Here is a 23,858-nt window from a genome sequence, read left to right as displayed (position 1 = left end):
TTTCACTTCCTTGGTCAGGGTTACCCCAAGATATTTTATGCTCTTTGTGGCTGTCGTGAAAGGTGATGCTTCTCTGATTTCCCTCTCTGCTTCCATATCCTTTGTGTATAGGAGGGCGACTGATGTTTTGGAGTTGATCTTGTATCCTGCCACATTACTAAAGGTGTTTATCAGCTGTAGGAGTTCTTTGGTGGAGTTTTTGGGGTCGCTTATGTATACTATCATATCATCTGCAAATAACGAAAGTTTAACTTCTTCCTTTCCAATTCGGGTCAGAAGCTCACCCCACTGATGGCTCTCCTGGTGCCAAGATCAGATCTCTGTGCTGGTTGGGTAGCTCGTAAAGTTGCTGCAGGCAGGCTATTGAAACAAAGGACCTCCCGCCCGCCCGCTTGGTTGCCCAAAGGATTCGGTCCCAGCGCCCAGACAGGCTGAGCTGGGAGAAGTTATGTGCCTACCTGTGAACCTTTATAAATTCAATCTCTCCGTGTAATAACTGAGCTAAAACAAATCACTTAGTCATACTGCCTTATTTAAATGTACTAATAACGGAAAGCCAGTTTCCAGCTTCACAGTGGTCCTAACTCTGGAAGAACCCACTCTGAAGAAACTTAGTTGACATTTTCATGTAAACTAATTTTAGAAATGATGTAATAACAGATGGCTATACTTTCAAATGCACCAATATCAATAAATATGAGCTCAGAAATGGGTCATCTTTCCTTATGACAAATAAAATATCAGATAAAAAAGAAAGCACATTTCAATAATGGAAACAATGACTTCTATGAAAAACAAAACAGAACAAAAAAAAGGAAAAATAAATTTTATTTCCAAAGTAGTTCTTAGGAGATTAAGGTCTTTCATAGTTGATTATTCTAGTGAATGCATTTGGTGACTTGAGAAAATGAACAACTGGTATCAGGAGACACACAATTCAAACTAATGATTTTTAAGTGGAGTTGAATAATTAGCAATGCTAATGTATCTAAAAATTGGCAGACACAAACTTGTCTGTGAGGTGGTTGTGGGGACCAGAGCACAGCCTCAGGTGTTGTTCCTCAAGCAGGCTGGGGTTCGCTGGCAGCGAGCCCTAGAGATTCTTCTATCTCACTTGTCCAGCCCTGCGATTACAAGTGTGTACCACCATACCCATTTTTCTTTTAACATAGGCTCCAGGGACCAAATGTAACACTCAAGTCCTCAAGTACTTTTCTGACTGAGTCATCTTCCAGCCCCAAGCATAGAATTTTTATTTAGCTGGCAAACAATATTTTATGGTATGAAAAAAAGCTAATGAAAATAAGAAGTTTTCAATTACCACTTTAAAAACAAAACTAAAATAAAATAAAGGGTAAAATATTTTTGTTCTTAAGGCATTACAGAAATATAGACTTTTTTTGTATTTAATGACAACAAATACAAAGAACCCTACATTTATCAAACATTCTGTCTTTGACATTAGAAGTACCAAACAATAGCCTTCTGTGCTTAGAACAGACAAGGCCCCTACCGGTTTGATGTCTCTGTGGAGGAATCCCACAGAATGGATGCTTTCAATAGACTCCAGAATCTGTTTCCCAAGCCGAAGAGTAGTGCTGATGGTGAATGTGCCCCGGGACTGGCTACGTCGAAGATCTGCCAGATTCCGACCCTATGGAATAGGATAATCACTTTAAAATACAGTCCTAATATTGTGATATGACTCGAAACATCCACTATATTACCATACTATAAAATGCTGTGCCTGAAATAGTAAGGTTCTTGCCTAAGTTGTGATCTTCTAACTCAAAGAATTATATGTATGTATTCCTCTTTGTGTACATGACCGTGGGTGCCCTCAGAAACCAGAAGAGAACATCTGATCACCTAGAACTGGAGTTAAAGGCGGCTGTGAGCTGCTCAACAGGGGTGCTGCAATCTCAACTCCAGCCCTCTGGAAAAGTAGCAAGAGCTTTTAACCACTGAGTCAAGTCTCTCGAATTCTAAGAATAGGCATGCTGTTAGTAATCATATATCTAAGTCATCATGTTTTGATTTGCCCTTGCTATTCTAAAACATATAGATTTGACTTTTTCTTTCTTTCCTTTTCTTTTCCTTCCTTCCTTTTCTTTTTTCTCTGAGGTGGGGGGGGGAGGGGGTCTCATGTACCGTAGGCTAACCTCAAACTTCCTTTGCAACCAAGGATGACAATGAACCGATCTTGCCTTCAACTACAATTTCTGAGATTACCAGTGTGCACCACCATGCCAAGTTTATGCAATGATGGGAAGTGAATCCAGAGCAAGAGCTTCATGCATGCTAGTCAAACCACCACGCTACATTATCAGCCCCTTAGATGTATTTTAAAAAATATGAAATATAGGGCTGGAGAGATGGCTCAGAGGTTAAAAGCATTGCCTGCTCTTCCAAAGGTCCTGAGTTCAATTCCCAGCAACCACATGGTGGCTCACAACCATCTGTAATGGGGTTTGGTGCCCTCTTCTGGCCTGCAGGCATACACACAGACAGAATGTTGTATACATAATAAATAAATAAATAAATATATATATATATTTAAAAAAATATAGATATCTCTTCTAGTTCCATTTATGTTACTATGATAAACTCCTTAACAGAAAGCAATGTAAGGGAAGAAATGATTTATATGGCTTACAATTTCAAGTTACAGTCCATCATTTTTGGGGAAAGTCAAGACAGCAACTCAAGCAGTTAGTCACATTTCATCTACAGTCAAGAGCAATATAAATACATTCTTGCTTGTTTGCCCTCAGCTAGCATTCTTTTCTTTTCCAGTGTTCAGAAGCAAAAGTCGGGATCTTCCTATATCAACTAAAAATCAAGGCATTCCCCCATTGCTGTACCTACCAGCTAACCAGATCTGGACAATTCCTTATTGAGTCCCCTTCCCAGGCAGTTCTAGGTTGTGTCGAATTAAAACCAACCAACACAAATATCCATAGCGCCATTCCTCATTACTAGCCAACACCCCTCCCCACAAGTTACTTAGTTTTCCTACACCAGTTTTTTTAAAATAAAAAAAAACTAATAATAACTCATATAATTTTATGAAGACTAAATAAAATCCATATGAAGTTTCTGGAATGCTGTCTTGTACTCAACAAATCCTAAGGACTGTTATTATTAGGAAATCTTATAGGAAACAGAAGACCATAAGGGCCAACAAAAGTTTAAACAGCTAGGTGATGGTGGATACCTAGCATAAGTCAGCTAAAACATGAACTATACATCCGGGGAGGTAGCTGGTACAGGGTATCTGAGCAACAAAGAGTAAGTAGTGATGTAACTCTTTTATAACTATTTCTGGCAAAATGCCATCTTTTTGTCTGATTTTTTTTCTATCAATATGACCTTGAGTTTAGAGACAAGCATCCTTGTCATTGCCTTTGCCTGTGCAACCTGTGTGCTACGCCCTTTGCCTGTCAGCATCGGCCTGCTTGTCAGTCTGTGTGCTAGTGAATAATGCATGTTATACATGCTTAAAACTTCTCAGATTCTTTCACCTTCCTAGCCTCCTTCCGAGCCTCCCTGTCATTGGCATCACAGCTCAGGCCTCACAAATGAGAAGCACCAAACTTTCGGCTATCAAAGCAGCCAGCCTGGTCCCCAAAGCCAGCTCCAGGGCAGCCAGGGTTGTTGTAAACGAACAAAACTACATCCTAGATAATACCAAGCTTTAATTTAAAGCAACCACTACTTTCATAAGAACAACTCAATTGGAATCAACTGGAAAGAAAGAAAGAAAGAAAGAAAGAAAGAAAGAAAGAAAGAAAGAAAGAAAAAAAAAAAAAGAAAGAAAGAAAAAAGAACGAGATAAACAAAAAGAAAATCTGAAAATGAATGTTTGATGTCACTTTTTTTCCTCAGGCAAAACTATATACTTCATGTTGTGGTCGATCTGAGAGAAAACAGGGAGCACATTAATGAACTGAAAAATGTAAAGGTAATCACTTCAACAAATTATGCTAACTTGAGATGGTGAATCATGTAAATCTGAAAGACTTTAGGGCAAAGGCACTTGCTGCCTAGTCTGACACCTAAGTTCAAACCTGGGGACTCACACAGTAGGACAGACCCAATTTCCAGAAGTTGTCCTCTGACCTACACACACACATATACACACACACACCTCTAACCCATAATTTATTAATTTTAAAGACTAAGTCCACCATGGTAGCACACTGTTATAATCTTTTTTTGTTTGTTTTTTGTTTTTTTGTTTTTGTTTTTCGAGACATGGTTTCTCTGTAGCTTTGGAACCTGTCCTGGAACTCGCTCCTGTAGACCAGGCTGGCCTCGAACTCACAGAGATTAGCCTGCCTCTGCCTCCTGAGTGCTGGGATTAAAGGCGTGTGCCACTGCCCATTCACAGCTATAATTCTAAAAACCAGGGAGGTAAGATAGGGGGATCCTGAGGTTAAGGCCAGGCTTAGCTACATCATGATCATCTTGTGGTACTCAGTGAGACCACACTTTAAAAAGACAAATGACAAAAACAGCTACAGTTTACAGAAAGGGTAACATCTTTAGGTCAAAGTCAAATATTGAAGGATACTTGAGAAAAAAAAAAGCCTTCTGAAAAGAAGAAAACATTTAGGTCAATAACATACAAGGAAATAAAGAAACCAAATGTCCAAAATAAAGTCTGCTACAGATGAAAAGAAACTGTTGAGAAGTGAAAATTAGGCAGTGAACCATGGTTTTCAGCTTCAAGGTGACTGCACTGTGGTGTTCATCCAGGAAGTAGATGGTGTCCTGACTCTCCCTTCTGTAACAGTTACTCCTGCATTTTCTTTATCAACTGCTACCTGGTCAGCCCAACTCTACTCCCATCTAGAAGAGAAGGAACAGTATGCTGACAGAAAGGGAAGAGGACAAACATTCATCTTTTACTCCAACTAATGATTACAATCTAAACGTAGTGGCTGGTACTTGAGAGCATGAGCAGAGATTTGAAATGCTTGAGGTAGCAAATATGTAAAGAGAAAGGCAAGGATCACATTATGTTATACAATCTATTGTAAGGTTAAACGCTATGGGAAAAAAAAATGATAACCAACAAAGGTACAGAAAAACTAAAATAGATGAACATTTCATTTTTTGGAAAATCTATACCAAGTCTAAATAAATCTCCATGTACACAGTGTATAGCCATTGAACATAATAACAAGAATGCTGTCATTTTTATGTAGATTCACTGTAATTGTGTATTTTGATCAAAACTAAAAGATTTTTGTTTTTGAGACAAGGTTTCTCTGTGTAACAGTCTTTTCTGAAACTCCCTCTGTAGAGCAGGCTGGCCTCAAACTCAAGAGCTCTGTCTGCCTCTGCCTCCTGAGTGCTGGGGTTAAAGGTGTGCACCACCACTGCCTGGGAAAACTAAAAGATTTTAAGACACACTTTTCAAAGCAACATACCTGCAACTGCATGACCACATAGTTGAAACGATCATTTCTCCCACAGCCAATAAATCTACAAACATGGTCTTTCCCTGGATGAAAAGAGAAAGAAAACAGTGGGAAAGATGTACTATGGTTTCTCTTTTAAAAAGTTAACAAACTGGATTTCTGTATAGTACTTTATGACAATATAAACTATACAAAATGCATCTTGAGACCATAAGGAACAGAACATTTATATTTTTTATTTTTATCCACCCATTGCTAGGTCTTGCTCTACTCCTGCGTACTCAAATAAATGCTAAATGAGTACAGAAATACACAAGAGAGTAACTAAAAGTGACTTAGAAGAAAATATTTAAAAAGTGACTTAAGATTAACCTGAGCAGATCCAGTAAGAACTATGTAAGACATACAAACACGGAACTGTACACATATTCTGACATATACTAATTATATTACTGCAGCAAATTACATGATTGTTCTTGGTCTCACTGATTTGGATCAGCCTTGTGCTTTTCAACACAATTTTAACACATGAAATTCAAGACTAGCTGGGATAGAAGGAATGAGAAAAACAGAAATCTGGGACTATGTCCTGATTCCCAAAACTATTACTACTGTCCCCCTGACAGTAGTCCTCCTGACTGGCTAAATGGTGAGACTATCTCAGAAGACAAAAATTAAAAAGCCCTGTGAAAGAAAGAAGAAACTTTAAAATCTACAACCTAAAATATAAATCAGCATGACCAAAATTAAGAGTTCTTCAAAAAAGAAAATACAGAACGCCCTGGCAGGAAGAAAATGACAAATTCCATGGAGAAGCTGACCCATGAGCTCAGAAGCCCTCAGTGAGAAGAATGCTTGCTGTGCATGCACAAGGAGGTGGAGACAGGATGACTGCTCACACTTCTGGTGGGATTCTGCACAGTGAGCATGGTAGGCATGCACACACACATGCGTGCGCTCACACACACAGACACAAAGCAAAGGCTGCCGTGTAAACAATTAGACACTCATTAGGGGTTGGAAAGGACAGAAACCTTTACAGAGGGTAAATGAAGAATGAGACAATGAGGGTAGACAATCTTTGAAGCTAGCTCGTAAAAATAAAACAGCAGGGACACACAGGATGCTAGAAATTGGACTGAAGAAAAAGATTGATACAAGTTTCCAAAGTAATTTGTCCACTTAAAATAAAAATGCAGTCAGGCCCGTCTAAAAATTTAACATCTTTGTTTGCTTTGGGGAAACAAGGTTTTGTTGGGCCAGGATGGCCTTAAAATCTTCATTCTCCTGCCTCAGATTCTTGAGTGTTGGGATTACAGGCCCGTAATTTTTTTGTTTGCTTGTTTTCAATTTGAGTTATCAGTGTGGGTTACCACATTGACAATCAAATAACAACCATTTCCTCACCTCAGTCACAGAAAAAGTACAAGGCTTTAATTAATCAGTTTGTTGTCAATACCTCAAAGACCCCATTTCCACAGCTGGAAATACACCAAAGTGAGCATGGAACTTGCTAGCATGCATGAAGCTTGTGATTCTATCCCTAACACCATAAAAGAACAAAATTAACACGAAAAGACTCGTTGCCTATCACATTTTAAAGACAAGCTATCAATCCTGCCTCAGTCTCCAAACTGTGGGACTGCAGGTATGGACTACTGTGCCCAGCTTCTTGTAACATTTACATCACATCAAAGACATTTCAATCATATATAAGCAAAAGATACTACTAGAATGCGCCTCTAAAATATTTGTATTATACTAGAACACTTTGTCCTTGCTATCAAAATCACCTGGCCAGGCTGACCTCGAACTCATAGAGATCCATCTGCCTCTGCCTTCTGAGTGCTGGAATTCAACAGCATGCACCACCTCTGCCCAGGTTCACTCAATATTTTTTGTTTGTGTGTTTGTTTAGCAGTACTGGGGACTGAACCAACTATCTTATACATGCTAGTCAAGTACTTTAGCACTAAGATAAATCCTCTCCAGCCTTTTATTTCACTTTCCAACTTAAGGTAGTCTCAATGAGTTGCCTAAACTAGCCCTGAACTTCTGCCTCCAGAATGCCAGAGTTATAGGCTTGCACCACCACTTAGCCTGAATTACCCGGCTTTAAAATAGAAAAGCAAATACAGGTTTGAATAAACTGTTAATTCTTTACTGAGCAATCAAAACATGGCCAGTGGAAAATTTTCTAGGATTTGTCTATACATTTCTATCACTGTAGGTGATAAGTGAATGAGCTCATTTCTCATACTCTAGAGCAGTGTACTGTCTCTCTTTTATACTTACACAATTAATCCAACTATTTAATAAAGTTAACACAATAAAAATATATGGGTGGAGCAACTTTGACTTAATGACAACAGTAATTCTTCACCACCACTAGAGCAACTGCTCAGATGGCGTCTGTGTGCCCAGTAAATGCCGGGACTAGCTGAGGACTACAGGGAACACACACTGTCCTGGTACCTTATGCAATGCCTAATAAACAATGAGACAGTATTTGCCAGTGAACGAATTAAGAGAAATAATAGCAAAATAAACAGAATATGTAAGCATTATTCTGTTTTATGCATTTTCATAAATCGATTCTCAAAATAATTATCAGCATTTCCTTTGTTTTTCAGATACAGAAGTAGAGAATTGGTGAGGTTATTTAGTTCAAAATTATACAGCTAGACAATGATGGCGCAATTTGATTCCAAAACTTTTATTCTCTTTAAAAATATATATATTTATTTATTTACTTATTTATTAGAGGGGTGTGTATGAGTATGCTAGAAACTCCTGTGGAAGTCAGAAGACAACTATGGTAGTCAGTTCTCTCTCAATCTTCCAGGCCTTTCTTTTTTGTTTAAACAGAAAAAGGGGAAATGATGGAGGTGGGTCTTGTATCTTATCTGTTGCTTTCATTGGTTCAAGGCCAGCCTGGTCTACAGAATGAGTTCCAGTCAGAGCTGTTACACAGAGAAACCCTGTGTGTGTGTGGGGGGGGGGGGTGTGAATAAGAAGAAAAAGAAAAAAAAACTTACTCAAGAAGCTCACATGTAAGTCAAATTAGTAGATTTTAAATTTATGATAGCCAGGCGGTGGTAGCACACACCTTTAATCGCAGCACTCAGGAGGCAGAGGCAGGCAGATCTCTTTGAGTTTGAGACCAGCCTGGTCTACAAGAGCTAGTTCCAGGATAGGCTCTAAAACTACAGGGAAACCCTGTCTCGAAAACAAAAAATTAATTAATTAATGAAAACATTTTAAGATAAGATTACAAATGTAAAGAGTTCAATCAGCAGTCAATCAGCAGGGGCTGGAGAGACGGTTAAGAGCACTGGCTGCTCTTCCAGAGGTCATGAGTTCCCAGCAACCACATGGTGACTGATGTCTACAATGGAATCTGATGCCCCCTTCTGGTATAAAAGTTGTACAGGCAAGGCTGGAGAGATGGCTCAGTGGTTAAGAGCAGCCAATAGCTGCTGAGATGAGATACCAGCCCATTGGGGCGTGGTCTCTCTCCCTTTAAAAAAGGGGCTACTTCCCTTCTGGCTCTCTTTGCTTCCTGCTCCAGTTCCGGTGACTAGACTTCTTCTGATTGTGCAGAGGGCTGTTGTCTGGGATGGTTATCTGTAAGTTTTTTCCCCTTTAAATAAATACCACCCTATTAATCATAATTCCAAACTGGTGTGGCATTGTTTGTGACTTACGCCTTCAGTAGCCCAGGCTAGCCTTGAGCTAAAGAGCTGGAAGATGAGCTGGTTTACATAGTGCTGAGATCAAACTCAGCTCAGACTCTTGGTGAGCATTCTACCAACTAACTCAGTTATAGCTACAACTTCCAAGAATCTTTTCTGTTTGTTTGTTTTTGAGGTAGGGTCTTTCTTTGTAGTCCTGGCTATCCTGGAAATTACTGTGTAGAACAGATAGATCTCAAACTCACAGAGAACTGCCCACCAGGCCTCCTGAATGCTAGGATTAAAGGTATGGGCCATTAGCCCTGCAGCTTTCAAGAATGTTTAATCTCCAGTTGGTTGAATCCATACACATAGAACTAACGGAAAAGAAGGACAGATGATAATTTATTTTTGCCCTTATCTCAGTCACTTAATTCCTAAAACCTTTAGGATTTTCTAAGTGACTGAGGCTGTCTTTTGTTTAATAAAGGCCCCTAAAGACTTCAGAATGGCCCCGGTCATTGTAAAAATGAATTTACCAAAATATTTAGAATACAACTTTCAGCCCCATTGCTAACTTCCAGAGAAGTAGGCTAAGGGGCAGGGATTAAGCTCTATAAACTCTTGAACAACACTTGAGGCCTTTTAGGATGCTGAACAAGTAGAGGTGTTGACCCTGTGTAAACTCAAAGAAGTCATGAGAGCTGTGCCCTCCATTACCTAGCCCTAGTCACCTCTTAACTTACTTTTGCGTTTTTAACAATGCCCTTCTAATAAACCTGTAAACGTTAAGTGCTCCTCCAAGTTCTACAAGTCAGCCTAGCAAATTAGTTGAACTCAAAGAAGGGGTCATGAAAGCTCTAGTTTGTAGTCAGTCCATACAAAGTATGACATCCTATTACTTGCAAAACTGTGTGCGCAGTAGAGCAACCTTGCAGAGCTCAGTCCTAACTGTGGGAACTGACGCTATCTAACAAAACTGAGGGATCGTACATCCAGTTTGGATCTATTAGAGAATTATTTGGTATATAGGGAAAATCTCCACAAACATGGGGACTGAGTGCCTTACGCTAAAGGTTAGAGTATAGCCAGGTAGTGATGGAACATGCCTTTAATACCAGCACTCAGGAGGCAGAGGCAGGTGGATCACTGTGAGTTCGAGGCCAGCCTGGCCTACAGAGCAAGTACCAGGAAAGACTTCAAAGTTACAGAGAAATCCTATCTTGAAAAAAAAAATGTACACTCCATTTTTCCTCTTACAGCCTCATTATGCAATTCAGATCTGACTCATTGACAGATAATGGATACAGTAAAGAGTCATGCAGTATTGTCAAGCATAAAGCTACATGACCCATGTGTTTTGGAAAGGCAATGGAGGCTATGATGGGAGCCGAGGAAGTCAATTAACCAGTGACCTAAGGATAAAGAGGTCTAAGTGAGTCACTGCAGTAAAATTTCTTTCAAAAGTTTTCAAATTCAGACTGGAGAAACAGATTATAGTTAAGAGCTCAGTGATAAAGCACCTTGCCTGGCAAATGCAAGATCCTAGGCTGGATCTACAAACAAACAAACCCTTGGGATAATCTTTTTGGACACTCTTTGAAGATGTGTCTTTGTTTAACCACACCTGCCTTCTGATTTGTTTAATGAAGAACTGAACTGATGTGGGATGTTCTTCTGTATATATGCTGCTTTTATTGGTTGATGAATAAAGCTGTTTTGGCCAACGGCTGAGCAGAGTACAGCCAGCTGGAAAATAAATCCAAACAGATATAGAGAGAATAGGAAGAGTCAAAGAGATGCCATGTAGCTGCTGAAGGAGCTAGACACCGAAACCTTCCTGGTAGGCCACAGCTTCATGGTGATACATAGATTAATAGAAATGGGTTAATTTAAGATGTAAGAACTAGTTAAAAATATGCCTAAGCCCATTGGCCAAACAGTGATGTAATTGATATAGTTTGTGTGTGATTATTTGGGACTGGGCAGCCAGGAAACAAAAGAGCAGTCTCCGCTTACACTGAACAGCCAATAGCTAGGCAGGAAAGGATAAGCAGGACTTCCAGGCAAAGATAGGAACTCTGAGAAGAATTGGAGGAATGGGAGATTTGCCAGATAGACTTGGAGGGAGTCAGACTTACAATAATGAGGAGAAGTAATGAGTCACATGGTTCAATGCAGATTAATATAAATGGGTCCAAATTTAAGTTTTATGAGCTAGTTGGGATACCCCTCTGTATGCTATGAATACCACTGGTGAATAAAGAAAGTGCCTTGGCCTGTTGATAGGGCAGAATTTAGGTAGACACAGAAAACTAAACTGAATGCTGGGAGAAAGTAGGCAGAGTCAGAGAGCAGCCATGTAGCCACACTGGAGAGGTGCCAGAACTTTAGCCGGTAAGCCACAGCCATGTGGCGATACACAGATTAATGGAGATGGGTTAAATTAAGATATAAGTGTTAGCCAATAAGAAGCTAGAGCTAATGGGCCAAGCAGTGATTTAATTAATACAGTTTCTATGTGGTTATTTTGGTTCTGGGCATCTGGGACAAACAAGCAGCCGATTATAACAGTTGGGAACAAGCCTAAGCTAAGACCAGACTTTTATAATTAATAAAATGTCTCTGTGTCATTATTGATAAACTGGCAATACCAAGAAAGATCCATAACAACAAATGAGCAAAACAGACAAGAATAGGGTAGGGCAGGGAGTAAACTAAGTCTGTCTGTACAAAGAAGGTGGATGGTTTAAAAGAACTAAGTTACCTAGACATGGTGGCACATACCTTTAATCCTAGCACTCAGGAGGCAAAGGCAGGCAGATCTGAGAGTTTGAAGCCAGCCTAGTCTACAAAGAAACTTCCAGGACAACCAGAGCTGTTGTACAGAGAAACTCTGTCTCGATAAACCAAAACCAAAACCAAAAAAAAAAAAAAAAAAGAAAAAAGAAAGTACTAGATTAATGTTAGAATACCAACATGACAGAAACAAAAAAGGTATCCCAACTAAGACACAAATGTGAAGCTGACAGGCTTATACCTTATAATTCCCACACTAAGATTTAAGCAAAGGACCAGCTGGTGGTGGCGCCTTCAATCCCAGCACTCAGGAGGCAGAGGCAGGCGGATTGCTGTGAGTTAAGGCCAGCCTGGTCTACTGAGCGAGTTCCAGGACCGACTCTAAAGCTAGAGAAACCCTGTCTCAAAAACAAACAAAGAAACAATCCCCCCCCCCCAAAAAAAAAAGATCTAGGCAAGGGGCCAACAAGATGGCTTAGTGGGAAAGGCACTGGCTGCATTAGACTGGAGATGGAAGTTGATCTTGCAGACTCACATAAAAGTGAACTGAGAAAACCAACTCCACAGCGCCCCTCACACGTCATGTGAACACACACACACATGCATACTAATGAGATTCTGTCTCCACAGCGCCCATCACGTCATGTGAACACACACACATGCATACTAATGAGATTCTGTCTGCACAGCGCCCCTCACACGTCATGTGAACACACACACATGCATACTAATGAGATTCTGTCTGCACAGCGCCCCTCACACGTCATGTGAACACACACACACATGCATACTAATGAGATTCTGTCTCCACAGCGCCCATCACACGTCATGTGAACGCACGCACACACACTAATTTGATATTGTTGGTTAGTTTTATGTCAACTTGACAGAAGCTGGAGAAGAGGGAATCACAACTGAGAAAATATCTCAAACCCTGCCTTGTAGGCAAGACTTCGGGGCACTCACTGCTCTGATGACTGATGTGGGAAGGCCTAGGTCACAATGGGTGGTGCCATCACTGGGCAGGTGGCCCTGAGTGCTACAAAAGGCAGGCTAAGTAGACTGTGGGGAGCAAGCCACTAAGAAGCTCCCCTCCATGGCCTCTGTGTGAGCTCCTCTTGCCCTGACTTCCCTAAATGATGGGGTATGATCTGAAAGTTATAAAATGAAACAAACCCTTTCCTCCACAAAGTACTTTTGTTTAGGGTATTTACACAGCAACAGAAGCCCAAGACAAAAATTTTATATACATACATATGTATATATGTATGAATAACATATATATAATTTTTAAAAAACTAACAATGATAAATAAATTATAGATTAACAAAAATAATGAAAAAATTGTGATATAATCCCTATTAAAATCCTTCCTGCCTTCTTTGCAGAAATGAGCAAGCTCATTTCTAAAGTCATATGAAATCACAAGGGATACAAATGGTCAAAATAATATTGAAAAATAAAAAGTTGAAGTACTCACACTTCTTCACTTCAGATTTTACTAAACAACATAATTAACTTGAATCAAGACAGTATAGTACCAGCATAAGGATAAATGTAGAGATGAACGAAATAAAATCCAAACTTGGAAAACTGCCAACCCTCCCCCCACTACAAACATTTCAGGCTACTGCCATTGCTCTTGACTATTCTTACTTGACAGTAAGACCCTACTGCTGAAGACACCACATACCTGAATATGAACATGGACAAATCAAGCTGGTACCTACTTTCTTTCTACTGGCTAGCTTTCGTAGTGCTGGAAGATTCTATGCACACTACTAGGGAAGAAAAGTCATCATCAGTCTTGCCCAGCTGTGAACCCTGAGAGCTACCATACTGTCTGGCCCAGCAAAGTATACCCCATGGCTGCAATAGTAGCAGGAATGCTGGAGGAGTAACCAGCCACTTTTTGACTGGACTTAAAATCTGTTACATAAGAGAGACCCTATGCCTGGTACCATCAACAGGCTAAAAATCTGTCACTGGCTAGGTTATAGGCCCTAGGTGAGAACCTATTAATATTATATAGCTAAATGGATACTATATTAAATTAATTTCTAATGACTTATCATTATACCCAGATTAGTACATCTCTTAAGCCTCATGAGAAAAGCTTTTTTTTGGCAGATTAATATTAATACAGAGACTACCAGGCGGTTGTGGCGCATGCCTTTAATCCCAGCACTCGGGAGGCAGGCAGATCTCTGTGAATTTGAGGCCAGCCTGGTCTACAAGAGCTAGTTCCAGGACAGGCTCCAAAGCTACAGAGAAACCCTGTCTCGAAAAACAAAAACAAAAACAAAACAAAAAAACAAAACAAAACAAAAAAAAACAAAAACAGAGACCAACAACTGGTCAACATGCAGAGAATAAAATACTATAGAGTACTCAGTTCTAAATGGGATAACTGTAACACACACACACACACACACACACACACACACACACACACACACAACTCAGGGATTATCTTGGCAGGAGGATTATAAGAGCCAGAGGGAGTGGATCTATAGAAAATTAGTATTTGCTACACATGACAGCCAGTTGCACACATGAACTTACAATGGCTAGGACTGCATGTATAAGATTTGTACAACATCAAGCCAGCCAAATTCTCAGCATGGATGGGGGAGGAGCTTAAGAAGTCCCATCCCTATCTGAAGAGCTATTGGCAGCTGATGGCTACTAGGAGTGGGAGAGTCACTTTGTTTTAGGGATATGGGCTTACAGAGGCTAACTATGCTCCAACTGATGGACATATCCGTATAGTGTGTATATATGTGCAGCTCCAAATGGGTCCATGGGTATTACATTTTTGGGTTTTTTGTTTGTATTGAAAATAGATTTTTTTCAGACAATGCATTCTGATTAGTTTCCCCTCCCCAGCCCCTTCTAGATGCTCCCCACTTCACTATCCTTAATTTTTTGTTTGTTTTTGTTCTTTGAGACAGTGTTTCTCTATGTAACAGAGGCCTAGCTGTCCTGAAACTATCTGTAACTCCACCCCCAAGGAATTCTATGACTTTTTCTGGCTTCTGCAGGCACTCCTCACATATGGTACACAGACCTACACAAAGGCAAAATACAGATAAAATAAAAATAAATCTGAAAAGAGAAAAAGAGAGTACATGAAGTTGTAGGGAAAAGTGCAGGGATAGGAGAGGAAGTAGAGGGGAGGGAATTGTGGGCTGATCAAATCTAAACACACCATAGTGTTTTTTCATGGCAACAAAAAATGAACTAAGACTGGATGTATGGATATTAAATAACAGTATTTAATTAAAAATACAGTGAAAATGTTATATTTTAGTCAACTCATCGTTGTCAAGGGTTCAAAACATTTCAGTGATGAAAGCAGTGTTTTCTCCTAATTGGTGCCAGAAAAATTGGACTAGATAAACCTATGAAAAAGAATGAATCTGGACTCTGCTCACATAAAATAAAAATGTACTGAAATGGATTAGTACAAAATATAAGTGCCAACATTATAAGTGTATAGAAGGCATGCAAATTTTTTTTGGTCTTTAGTTAGGCAATGGTTCTGACATCACTGCCAACAATTTTTTTAAAATGATAAATAGGACCTCATCAGAATTTAAAAAAAACCATTTTGTTATATTTGTCTTATGACGTTGGCCTGGCTAACCCAGGACTCACGATGTAGAGTTTCATGCTGTCCAAACTAGCTCCAACTCACTATGTGGCCAAGGTTGGTCTTTAACCTCAGTCCTCCTGCTGACATCTCTTCAGGGCTGAGACTACTAGCATGTACTTGGCTGTCATTTTTTTTTGACAATGCCTTGTACTTGTCATATTACAAGGCTTTTTAAAAATTTCGCTTGTGACATGCTGGAGAGATGGCTCAGTGGTTAAGAGCACTGGCTGCTCTTCCAGAGGTCCTGAGTTCAATTCCCAGCAACCACATGGTGGCTCACAACTATCTGTAATGAGGTCTGGCGCCCTCTTCTGGCATGCGGGCATATATGGAGGCAGAATATTGTATACATAATAAACAAATCTTTAAGAAATAGTATGTATTTATTTTTCATTTTATGAGTTTGGAGGCCAGAAGAGTGCTTGGATTCCCTGGGACCAGAGTCACAAATAGTTGTTTCCCCAGCCCCTCCCTGCATTTTTTATCTTTAAGACAGATTCACAAATACAGGTTGGCCTTGAGTTAATGATCCTCTTCCTTCCCTCTCTCGAGTGATGAAGGAACTGACTCCTGGAAACTGTCCTCAGACCTCCACATACATGCTATGGCACATGCACATGTGCCCTTCCCACATATCCACAAAATAATAACTCTAATTGTTTTTGTTTAGTTTGTTTGTTTTTCAAGAAAGGGTTTCTCTATGTAGCCTTGGCTGTCCTGGAACTCACCAGGACACTGGAACCACTTGCCTCTGTGCTGGAATTAAAGGTATGTGCCACCATGTAGTTCCCAATTTTTTTTTTTTTAAAAGAAAGAGGGTGTTATCGATGGCTTACTGGGTAAGAGTGCTTGCTCTGCAAGCAGTAAAGACCTAACACTCATATAGAAAAATCCAGGCACTAGGGAGCAGAGAGAGTAAATGACAAGAGTGAAAGAGGAAGACATCCAGTCCCGGCCTTTGTCCTTCACACGGGCTGACATAGGCATGAGCACTCACAACACATCTGCACACATATATTACCCCACACAAGCACAATGAAGAAAAAAACTCTGAAATCCAGTATTGGGAAAGCTCTGAGACTTAAGCAATAAATTCCAGGTCAACTAAAAGTCAGCAGAATCTGTAATTCTGTAAAACTGTTCTGTTGGAATGCCACATAAATAGCAAAAACAGCACTATTTTTCCTGTCAATCTGGCATCTGCGCCTATCTGCTCCCAACAAAAGAAACCAAACAAAAGACCTGCCATCCTAGTAAAAGTACTTCAAGTATCTCTGCCACAGGAGAGAAAACTAAGGCATGGATCCTATGGTCAAAGACTTTTGTTAATTTAAGCTATCCTAATGGTGTGCAACAGTATCCCACTGTGTTTCTTCTGTTTAGTCACATTAAACATCTTTTCCTACTCTACATCGTTAAACTTACCTACTAACATCTATTAAGTTTCTTAAGATATTTTCTTACTGTTGCATTTTCAGAACACTATATATTCAATCAGTTCTTTACAAATACATGATTTTCAAACACCTGTTCCCAGCTCATAACCTCTCTTTTCTTTTGTTTGAGGCAGTGTCAGGGTCTCACTGTGCATGCATCTCAGGTTGGAATCCTCAAACGTATTACATAGCCCCAGCCTGCCTTGAAGCTTTGTTCCTCTTGCCTCAGCAACCAAAGTGCAGCGATTACAGGCATTTGCCAACATGCCACACTGCGGCTTCATCCTTAATGGTATCTTGCAAGCAAACCTTTTAACTTAACAAAGTATAATTCATCATATTTTTCTCCTTTTATGAGTCATTATTTTGGTGTCATCCAACAAACTTCTTGGCAAAATCAGATCATAAAGTGTTTCTTCTGTTTTCTACAAAATGTTGTATAGTTTTTTTTTTTTAATTGATGACTCATCTTATTCTTATATAATGTGGGGGGGGGGTTAGGTTGAAGTTGTTATTTTGTATTTGATTGACTACAGTGCTGGACTGATCTAGGGGCTTTGCAATTCCTAGACAAGCTCTCTAGTCCTAAGTCCTACCACAGCTCCTGTGTGGGGTCCTCCTTCTAAAACCCCTTTTATTCTCCACTCATGTGGAATGTCTATCCTTTGCCAATACAATCTTGATTATGCTTCATATTGTTTTAATAAGTTTCTTCCTTTTTATGCTTACATATATTTTTTTTGGTTTTTTGTTTGTTTTGTTTTGTTTTGTTTTTTATTATGTATACAACATTCTGTCTCTATGTATGCCCGCACGCCAGAGGAGGGCGCCAGATCTCAGTACAGATGGTTATGAGCCACCATGTGGTTGCTGGGAATTGAACTCAGGACCTCTGGAAGTGCAGCCAGTGCTCTTAACCTCTGAGCCATCTCTCCAGCCCTGTTTGTTTTGTTTTTTTGAGACAGAGTTTTTCTGTAACAGTTCTGGCCATCCTAGAACTCGCTTCGTAGACCAAGCTGGTCTCAAACTCAAAAGAGATCTGATTTTCTCTGCTTCCTGAGTGCTGGGTTTAAAGGTATATAGTACTGCCATGTCCAATTGGTTTTTTCCCCCATGGTTTTGTTACTCCAAACTCATTATATTCTTATCCTGAGTGTCTGGTGATACAAATACTAGACTTTTTGGTACTGTCATTTAGGTCAAAGAGGCTTATTTTCTTGGTTTTTGAGATAGGGTTTCTCTATGAAGCCCCAGCTGTCCTAAAACTCCAGAGAGCAGGCTGGCCTTGAACTCAAGAGATCTGCCTTCCTCTCTCTCCCAAGTGCTGGAGTAAAGATGTGTGCCACTACTGCCCGGCAAGGCTGTCCTTTTTTTTTTTTTTTCTCGAGACGGTTTCTCTGTAGCTTTGGAGCCTGTCCTAGCACTAGCTCTTGTAGACCAGGCTGACCTCGAACTCACAGAGATCTGCCTGCCTCTGCCTCCCAAGTGCTGGGATTAAAGGTGTGCGCCACCACCGCCAGGCAGGGGGTTCATTTTTTAAACCTCTTTTTCCTCTGTTAGTTTCTACAGATACATTTTCAAACTTGCGGACTCTCTCACTTGTCAAGTCCAATCTGTTACTGATTCTCGTTTCCACAGTGCATTTCTCAGTGTTACATATCTTACTTTACTCTTCTCTAGGTCTTCTGTCTCTTTGTAAACTTTCTACCAAGACCTTTGAGCAAGCAAGGCAAGCATTCTACTGAGATATAACCCAGCCCTACCAATAAATGGTTCTTGAATTTCTATTGTGAACATGATATATTCAGTCCAACATGTAAAAGAGGGTGCTGATTTTATGATACTAGCCAATTTTGAGTCTGATTCACACTGAAAAGAAAATCAAATGGCTATATAAAAACACACAGTATGGGGCAGTACATTCAATTTGTCAGAAACTGCTTCCAAAGTTCTCAACATCCCAGCTCCCCTTCTTTCACTTACTTATTCCTTCTCTAAAGAAACAAAAACTAAGTTCTCAAAATTCTGAAAGTCAGAGTTTGTCTGGAGCTGGATGAGAGTTGACATTGGATATTAAAAGATCCTTTCAGCATAGATTCTTTGTTCCTTCTGGTCATGGTGAGGTTAAAATGAAAGACTAAGATTCCCAAACCCACTCCTGGGTTATAAAATATCAGATGAACATGCATAATGTCACAGAGCTGCTTTCTGCCGGGCTGCTGGTGCTGCTCAGCATGTGCCTGGAAGACCTCATTAAGAGAGGGTCTGGACAGGCAGGGCAATGCTAGCTCCAGATGACCTGTTGAAGACTGGTCCTGCATAAATAATTTTCTTTTCTACTTGTCTAATTTGGCCAAGATTGAAATTCTGCTTTTATTTTGAAAATCCAGATGCCATGGGCCCAGGCCCCAAGAAACCTCACTGTTACTTGGGTAGAAGGTAGAAAAGAACTGACTCCACAGAAACTGTCCTCTGGACATCACACTAACTCCTCATGAGTGTGCAGGCACACACAGCTATAATACAATAACATTTACTAGACTGAGCAAATAAAGATCTCAGAGATCTGCTAATACTCTTTGACAGAATGAAGGGAATCAACAAGAGCACGTAAAAATAATGTTAAGAGTACGTTAACAATGTACGTCAAAAGAGCATATTATATTTTTATGAAATAAAGGCTACAGTGAGGTATGAGGTCCCTTTGGAACTTTCCTAGGCAGTCTTCTGCACTTATTAGATCAAGGGTTTAATCCAGCTAGTACCTATTTTAAATTATTTATTTAAAAATTTTTATTTTATTTTATGTGCATAGGCATTCTGCCTGTATGTGTGTATGTGTGTCACACCCATGCAGTGCCCACAGGGATCAAAAAAGGGTCTTGAGTTTCCTGGAACTGAGTTACAGATGATTGAGCCACCATGTAGAAGCTAGGTCCTCTGGAAGAGCAACCAGTACTCCTAATCCAGTCATTTCTCTAGCTCTGTTTTTTCTATTCCTTTTAATTTTTAATAATTTATTTTTAGTTTATGTGCATTGGTGTGCATATATGTCTATGTGAGTGTGTTAGATCTTGGAGTTGCAGACCATGTGGGTGCCGGGAATAGAACTCGGGTCCTCTAGGAGAATGGCCAGCTCTTAACCACTAAGCCATCTCTCCAGCCCTGTTTTTTGTATTCTTAGGAATGGGAAACAGGAGTAGTCATACTCTGCAGGAGCAGTGGAGCAATAATGCAGCTGTTCTCCTGCAACAGCAGTGCTCCTCCTCAACTATGTCAGTTCACACTCTGTAAAAATCAAGACTGTCATATCCACAATATCAAAGTTAAAGAAGAAAATCTCCCAAATCAAACACAGTCATGTTTGTCTTTAAGGAAAATGCAGCTTTCCCTTAGGCTTACATGGGTAAGATAATTTCCAGTTGTTGCACCAAAGATTACAATTAGCTAGCAAACAAATGTATTTAGTCTGATGTTTCTTGATAGTGAGAGGATTGTTTCACAGGTGTGGAAGCATACTCCTATAATCCCAGCATTCAGAATACAGAGGCAGGAGAATCCCTACAGGTCTGAAGACAGCTTGGTTTACATACAAGTTGTGGGCCTGTCAGGAAAGCAGCAAGACCTATCAAAAGAAAGAATGAGCACAGGAATAAAGGAGAAAAGGGAGAGAACATAAAGGAGAAACTTTTCAGTAGTTAGCTATGGCCTCTTCAAAGGGAAAATACAAACAGAACAACCTCGGTTGTACTTAGGCCATGCTGATAGCTGACAACAGTTCACAGAGGACAGAAAGGTCAAACAATTTCCTAGTCATTCACTGGGTTAAGGCAGAGCTTTTTGTTTTTCTTTTAATGATTTACTTTTATTTTATTTTCACTGGTGTTTTGCCTGCATGCATGGATCCCTTGGCACTAGAGTTATAGACACGTGAGAGCTGCCATGTGGATGCTGGGAATTGAATCTGGATCCTCTAGAAGAACAGCCAGCCGGGCGGTGGTGGCGCACGCCTTTAATCCCAGCACTCGGGAGGCAGAGGCAGGCGGATCTCTGTGAGTTCGAGGTCAGCCTGGTCTACAAGAGCTAGTTCCAGGACAGGCTCCAAAGCCACGGAGAAACCCTGTCTCGAAAAACCAAAAAAAAAAAAAAAAAGAACAGCCAGTGCTCTTAACCGCTGATCCATCTCCCCAGACCCTAAAGCAGTGGCTTTTTGGGGGGTAGGGAGATTCTGACACAGGGTTTCTCTGTGTAATAGTCCTGGCTTTCCTAGAACTCGCTCTGTCCGCCAGGCCAGCCCTGATCACTAACATCCACCACCTGCCTCTGCCTCCCAAGTGCTGGGATTAAAGGCAAGCACCACCAGGCTGGCAGTGACTTTTAAATAAATAAAATTACTTTGAAATTTTTATGAAAACACACAGATGAATTAGAAAATTTAGCTATACACTATATGATCTTTTAGCCAGGTGGACAAAAAGATGTATTATGTAATTTTACAAAATTCTAAATTTCCCAAATATCAGACCCTTTTATATGCCAAAATAAAAAAAAAACTCAAATTACCAAATAAATAAAAACTATTGCCAGGTGGTGGCAATGCACCTCTATAATCCCAGCAGTCAGGAGACAGGGCAGGTGGATCTCTGAGTTCAAGGCCAGCCTGGTTTGTACAGCAATTTCCAAGCCACTCAGGGCTATATAAAGAAACCCTGTCTGAAAAAAGAAAGGAAGGAAGGAAGGAAGGAAGGAAGGAAGGAAGGAAGGAAGGAAGGAAGACAGGCAGGTAGGCAGGCACTTGCAATATAGAAGAGCATACAGATGTATTTTCAAACAATCCCAGTTGGGCGGTGGTGGCGCACACCTTTAATCTCAGCACTTGGGAGGCAGAGGCAGGCAGATCTCTGTAAATTTGAGGCCAGCCTTGTCTACAGATCGAGTTTCAGGACAAGATCAAAAAAAAAAAGCTTGAGAGAAACCTTGTCACGAAAAACCAAAAACCAAACCAAACAAAAACAAAACATTCCAGCATTGGGAGGACTTTTTGTTTGTTTTCAAGGCAGATCTCTGAGTTCAAGTCCAGCCTGGTTTACAAGAAGAGCTCCTGGTCTACATGAGACCATTTCTCAAGGAAACAAAACAAAAGAACCCACAAATGAGAAAGTGCCGCTGTAACCATCAAGAGACGAGGTCTGTAAAAGAACCTAGTGAACGAGGGGAGAAGCAGGCAGGAAGCTGAGCATTCTAGCGGTGTGCTCACTGCTGGCAGAATCAAGTTGCCTGGGAGAGCAGCAGAACAGCCCTAAGGAAGAGCTGTTCCTCAACACACCTGACCTGAGGATCAGAAGAGCCACAGGAGCACAGGGGTGGGAGGGGACTACTAGGAAGGGACCTGCCCTCCCCCCACTCAAGAACCCCAAGAACCCCAAGGCCACAGAGACTGACAGCTCCTACTTGCCCCCTCCAGCATACAACACAATGTGGAACCTGTTAAGAGACAGAGAGACCAGAGAACTTCACCTTTCAACTCAGTACAGCCATGTAGGAATTCATTGAAGTATTTTTATTTCTTATGCTCTATTACTTAAGTTCCACTCTTGCATGATGTGGGATTCCCCTCTATGTGCTATGATTATGTTTTATTACTATTGGTTAATGAAGAAGCTGCTTTGGCCTATATCGCAGGGCAGAATATAGCTAGGTAGGAAAACTAAACTGAACGCAAGGAGAAAGAAGGCGCAGTTAGGAAGCCACCATGTAGCTGCTGAAGGAAAAAGATGCCAGCTCCTTACCGGTAAACCATGACCCTCATGATAAAATCTAAAATAATAGAAATGGGTTAATTCAAGACATAACAGCTAGTTCGGAATAATACGGCTGAGCTGTTGGCCAAACAATGTTGTAATTAATATAATTTTTGCAGGATTATTTGGGCCTAGGCAGCCAGAAATTGAAAAAACAGTCTCCGCTTACACCTGCATATGTATGTGTTTGTATGTTGCTCTGTTAGGCTTTCAGACAGTTGTTTATTCACTCAGTCTAAGGTATTCTTTACTGTATTGTACTCTTCAGTCACATCTCATATACCCTCCATTCTTCTTTACACACCCCATTTTTTCCCAAATCCATTTAAAACTTAATCCTTAACTTCACCCACCCTATATCATTCCCACTTTTAATCTTATTAACTAAAATGTGAGTATAATTCATACTATCCTTGGCTGTTTATCCAACAGCTATTGAAGTCAAAGGGGCCACTGTTAGTAACTGGCAAGCATGACATCTATACTGCACTTCTATCTAACAGCTATGGTGCCTCTCCCAGTTAGTTACTCAGAGACCGAGATCCTGGACTGAGGAACTACTTCCTGAACTATACATTCAATTCTATCACATCCAAATCCTATATGAACATTGCAAATACTCCAACTAAAATAATATAGCTGATTTAAAACATTAAACCAGACAAATGCAGAACTGGAACAGGAGTTACACTGTTGTTAAGGAGCCACATTGTTATACATTGTTACTGAGTCTCCATGCTTTACAAGAATAAGTTTCCTAAGCCTAATGTATTCTGCAAGCCAAGTTTTTCAACCTACGCTGAACCTGTGACCCCATTATGTATGCCCACCCCTTTGCCTTGCTAAACTCCTGAACCTGTGATACACTATTGCCCTTTGCCTTACGAAAATGTGTCTTCCAGCCGGGCGGTGGTGGCACATGCCTTTAATCCCAGCACTCGGGAGGCAGAGGCAGGTGGATCTCTGTGAGTTCGAGACCAGCCTGGTCTACAAGAGCTAGTTCCAGGACAGGCTCCAAAACCACAGAGAAACCCTGTCTCGAAAAACAAAAAAACAAAAAA

General features: G+C 40.4%; 1 protein-coding gene across 4 annotated transcripts in view; it reads right to left on the bottom strand.

Annotated features, from left to right (window-relative positions):
• The window catches only part of Ttbk2 (tau tubulin kinase 2), a 127,834-nt gene that overhangs the window by 58,561 nt on the left and 45,415 nt on the right, over positions 1 to 23,858 (bottom strand). For all 4 annotated transcript variants that reach the window (XM_050134427.1, XM_050134426.1, XM_050134428.1 and 1 more), the window contains 2 exons: positions 5,439 to 5,512; positions 1,514 to 1,654 (listed from right to left, as the gene is read on the bottom strand). In XM_050134427.1, coding sequence (XP_049990384.1) covers positions 1,514 to 1,654; positions 5,439 to 5,512 — 215 coding nt within the window. The remainder of the gene's footprint in view (positions 1 to 1,513; positions 1,655 to 5,438; positions 5,513 to 23,858) is intronic.

This window comes from Alexandromys fortis, unplaced genomic scaffold (assembly GCF_014885135.2).
Source record: "Alexandromys fortis isolate MF-2015 unplaced genomic scaffold, M_Fortis_MF-2015_v1.1 scaffold_6, whole genome shotgun sequence".
In the NCBI taxonomy this organism is placed as follows: Eukaryota; Metazoa; Chordata; class Mammalia; order Rodentia; family Cricetidae; genus Alexandromys; species Alexandromys fortis.
This window is presented reverse-complemented; position numbering and strand designations above follow the sequence as displayed.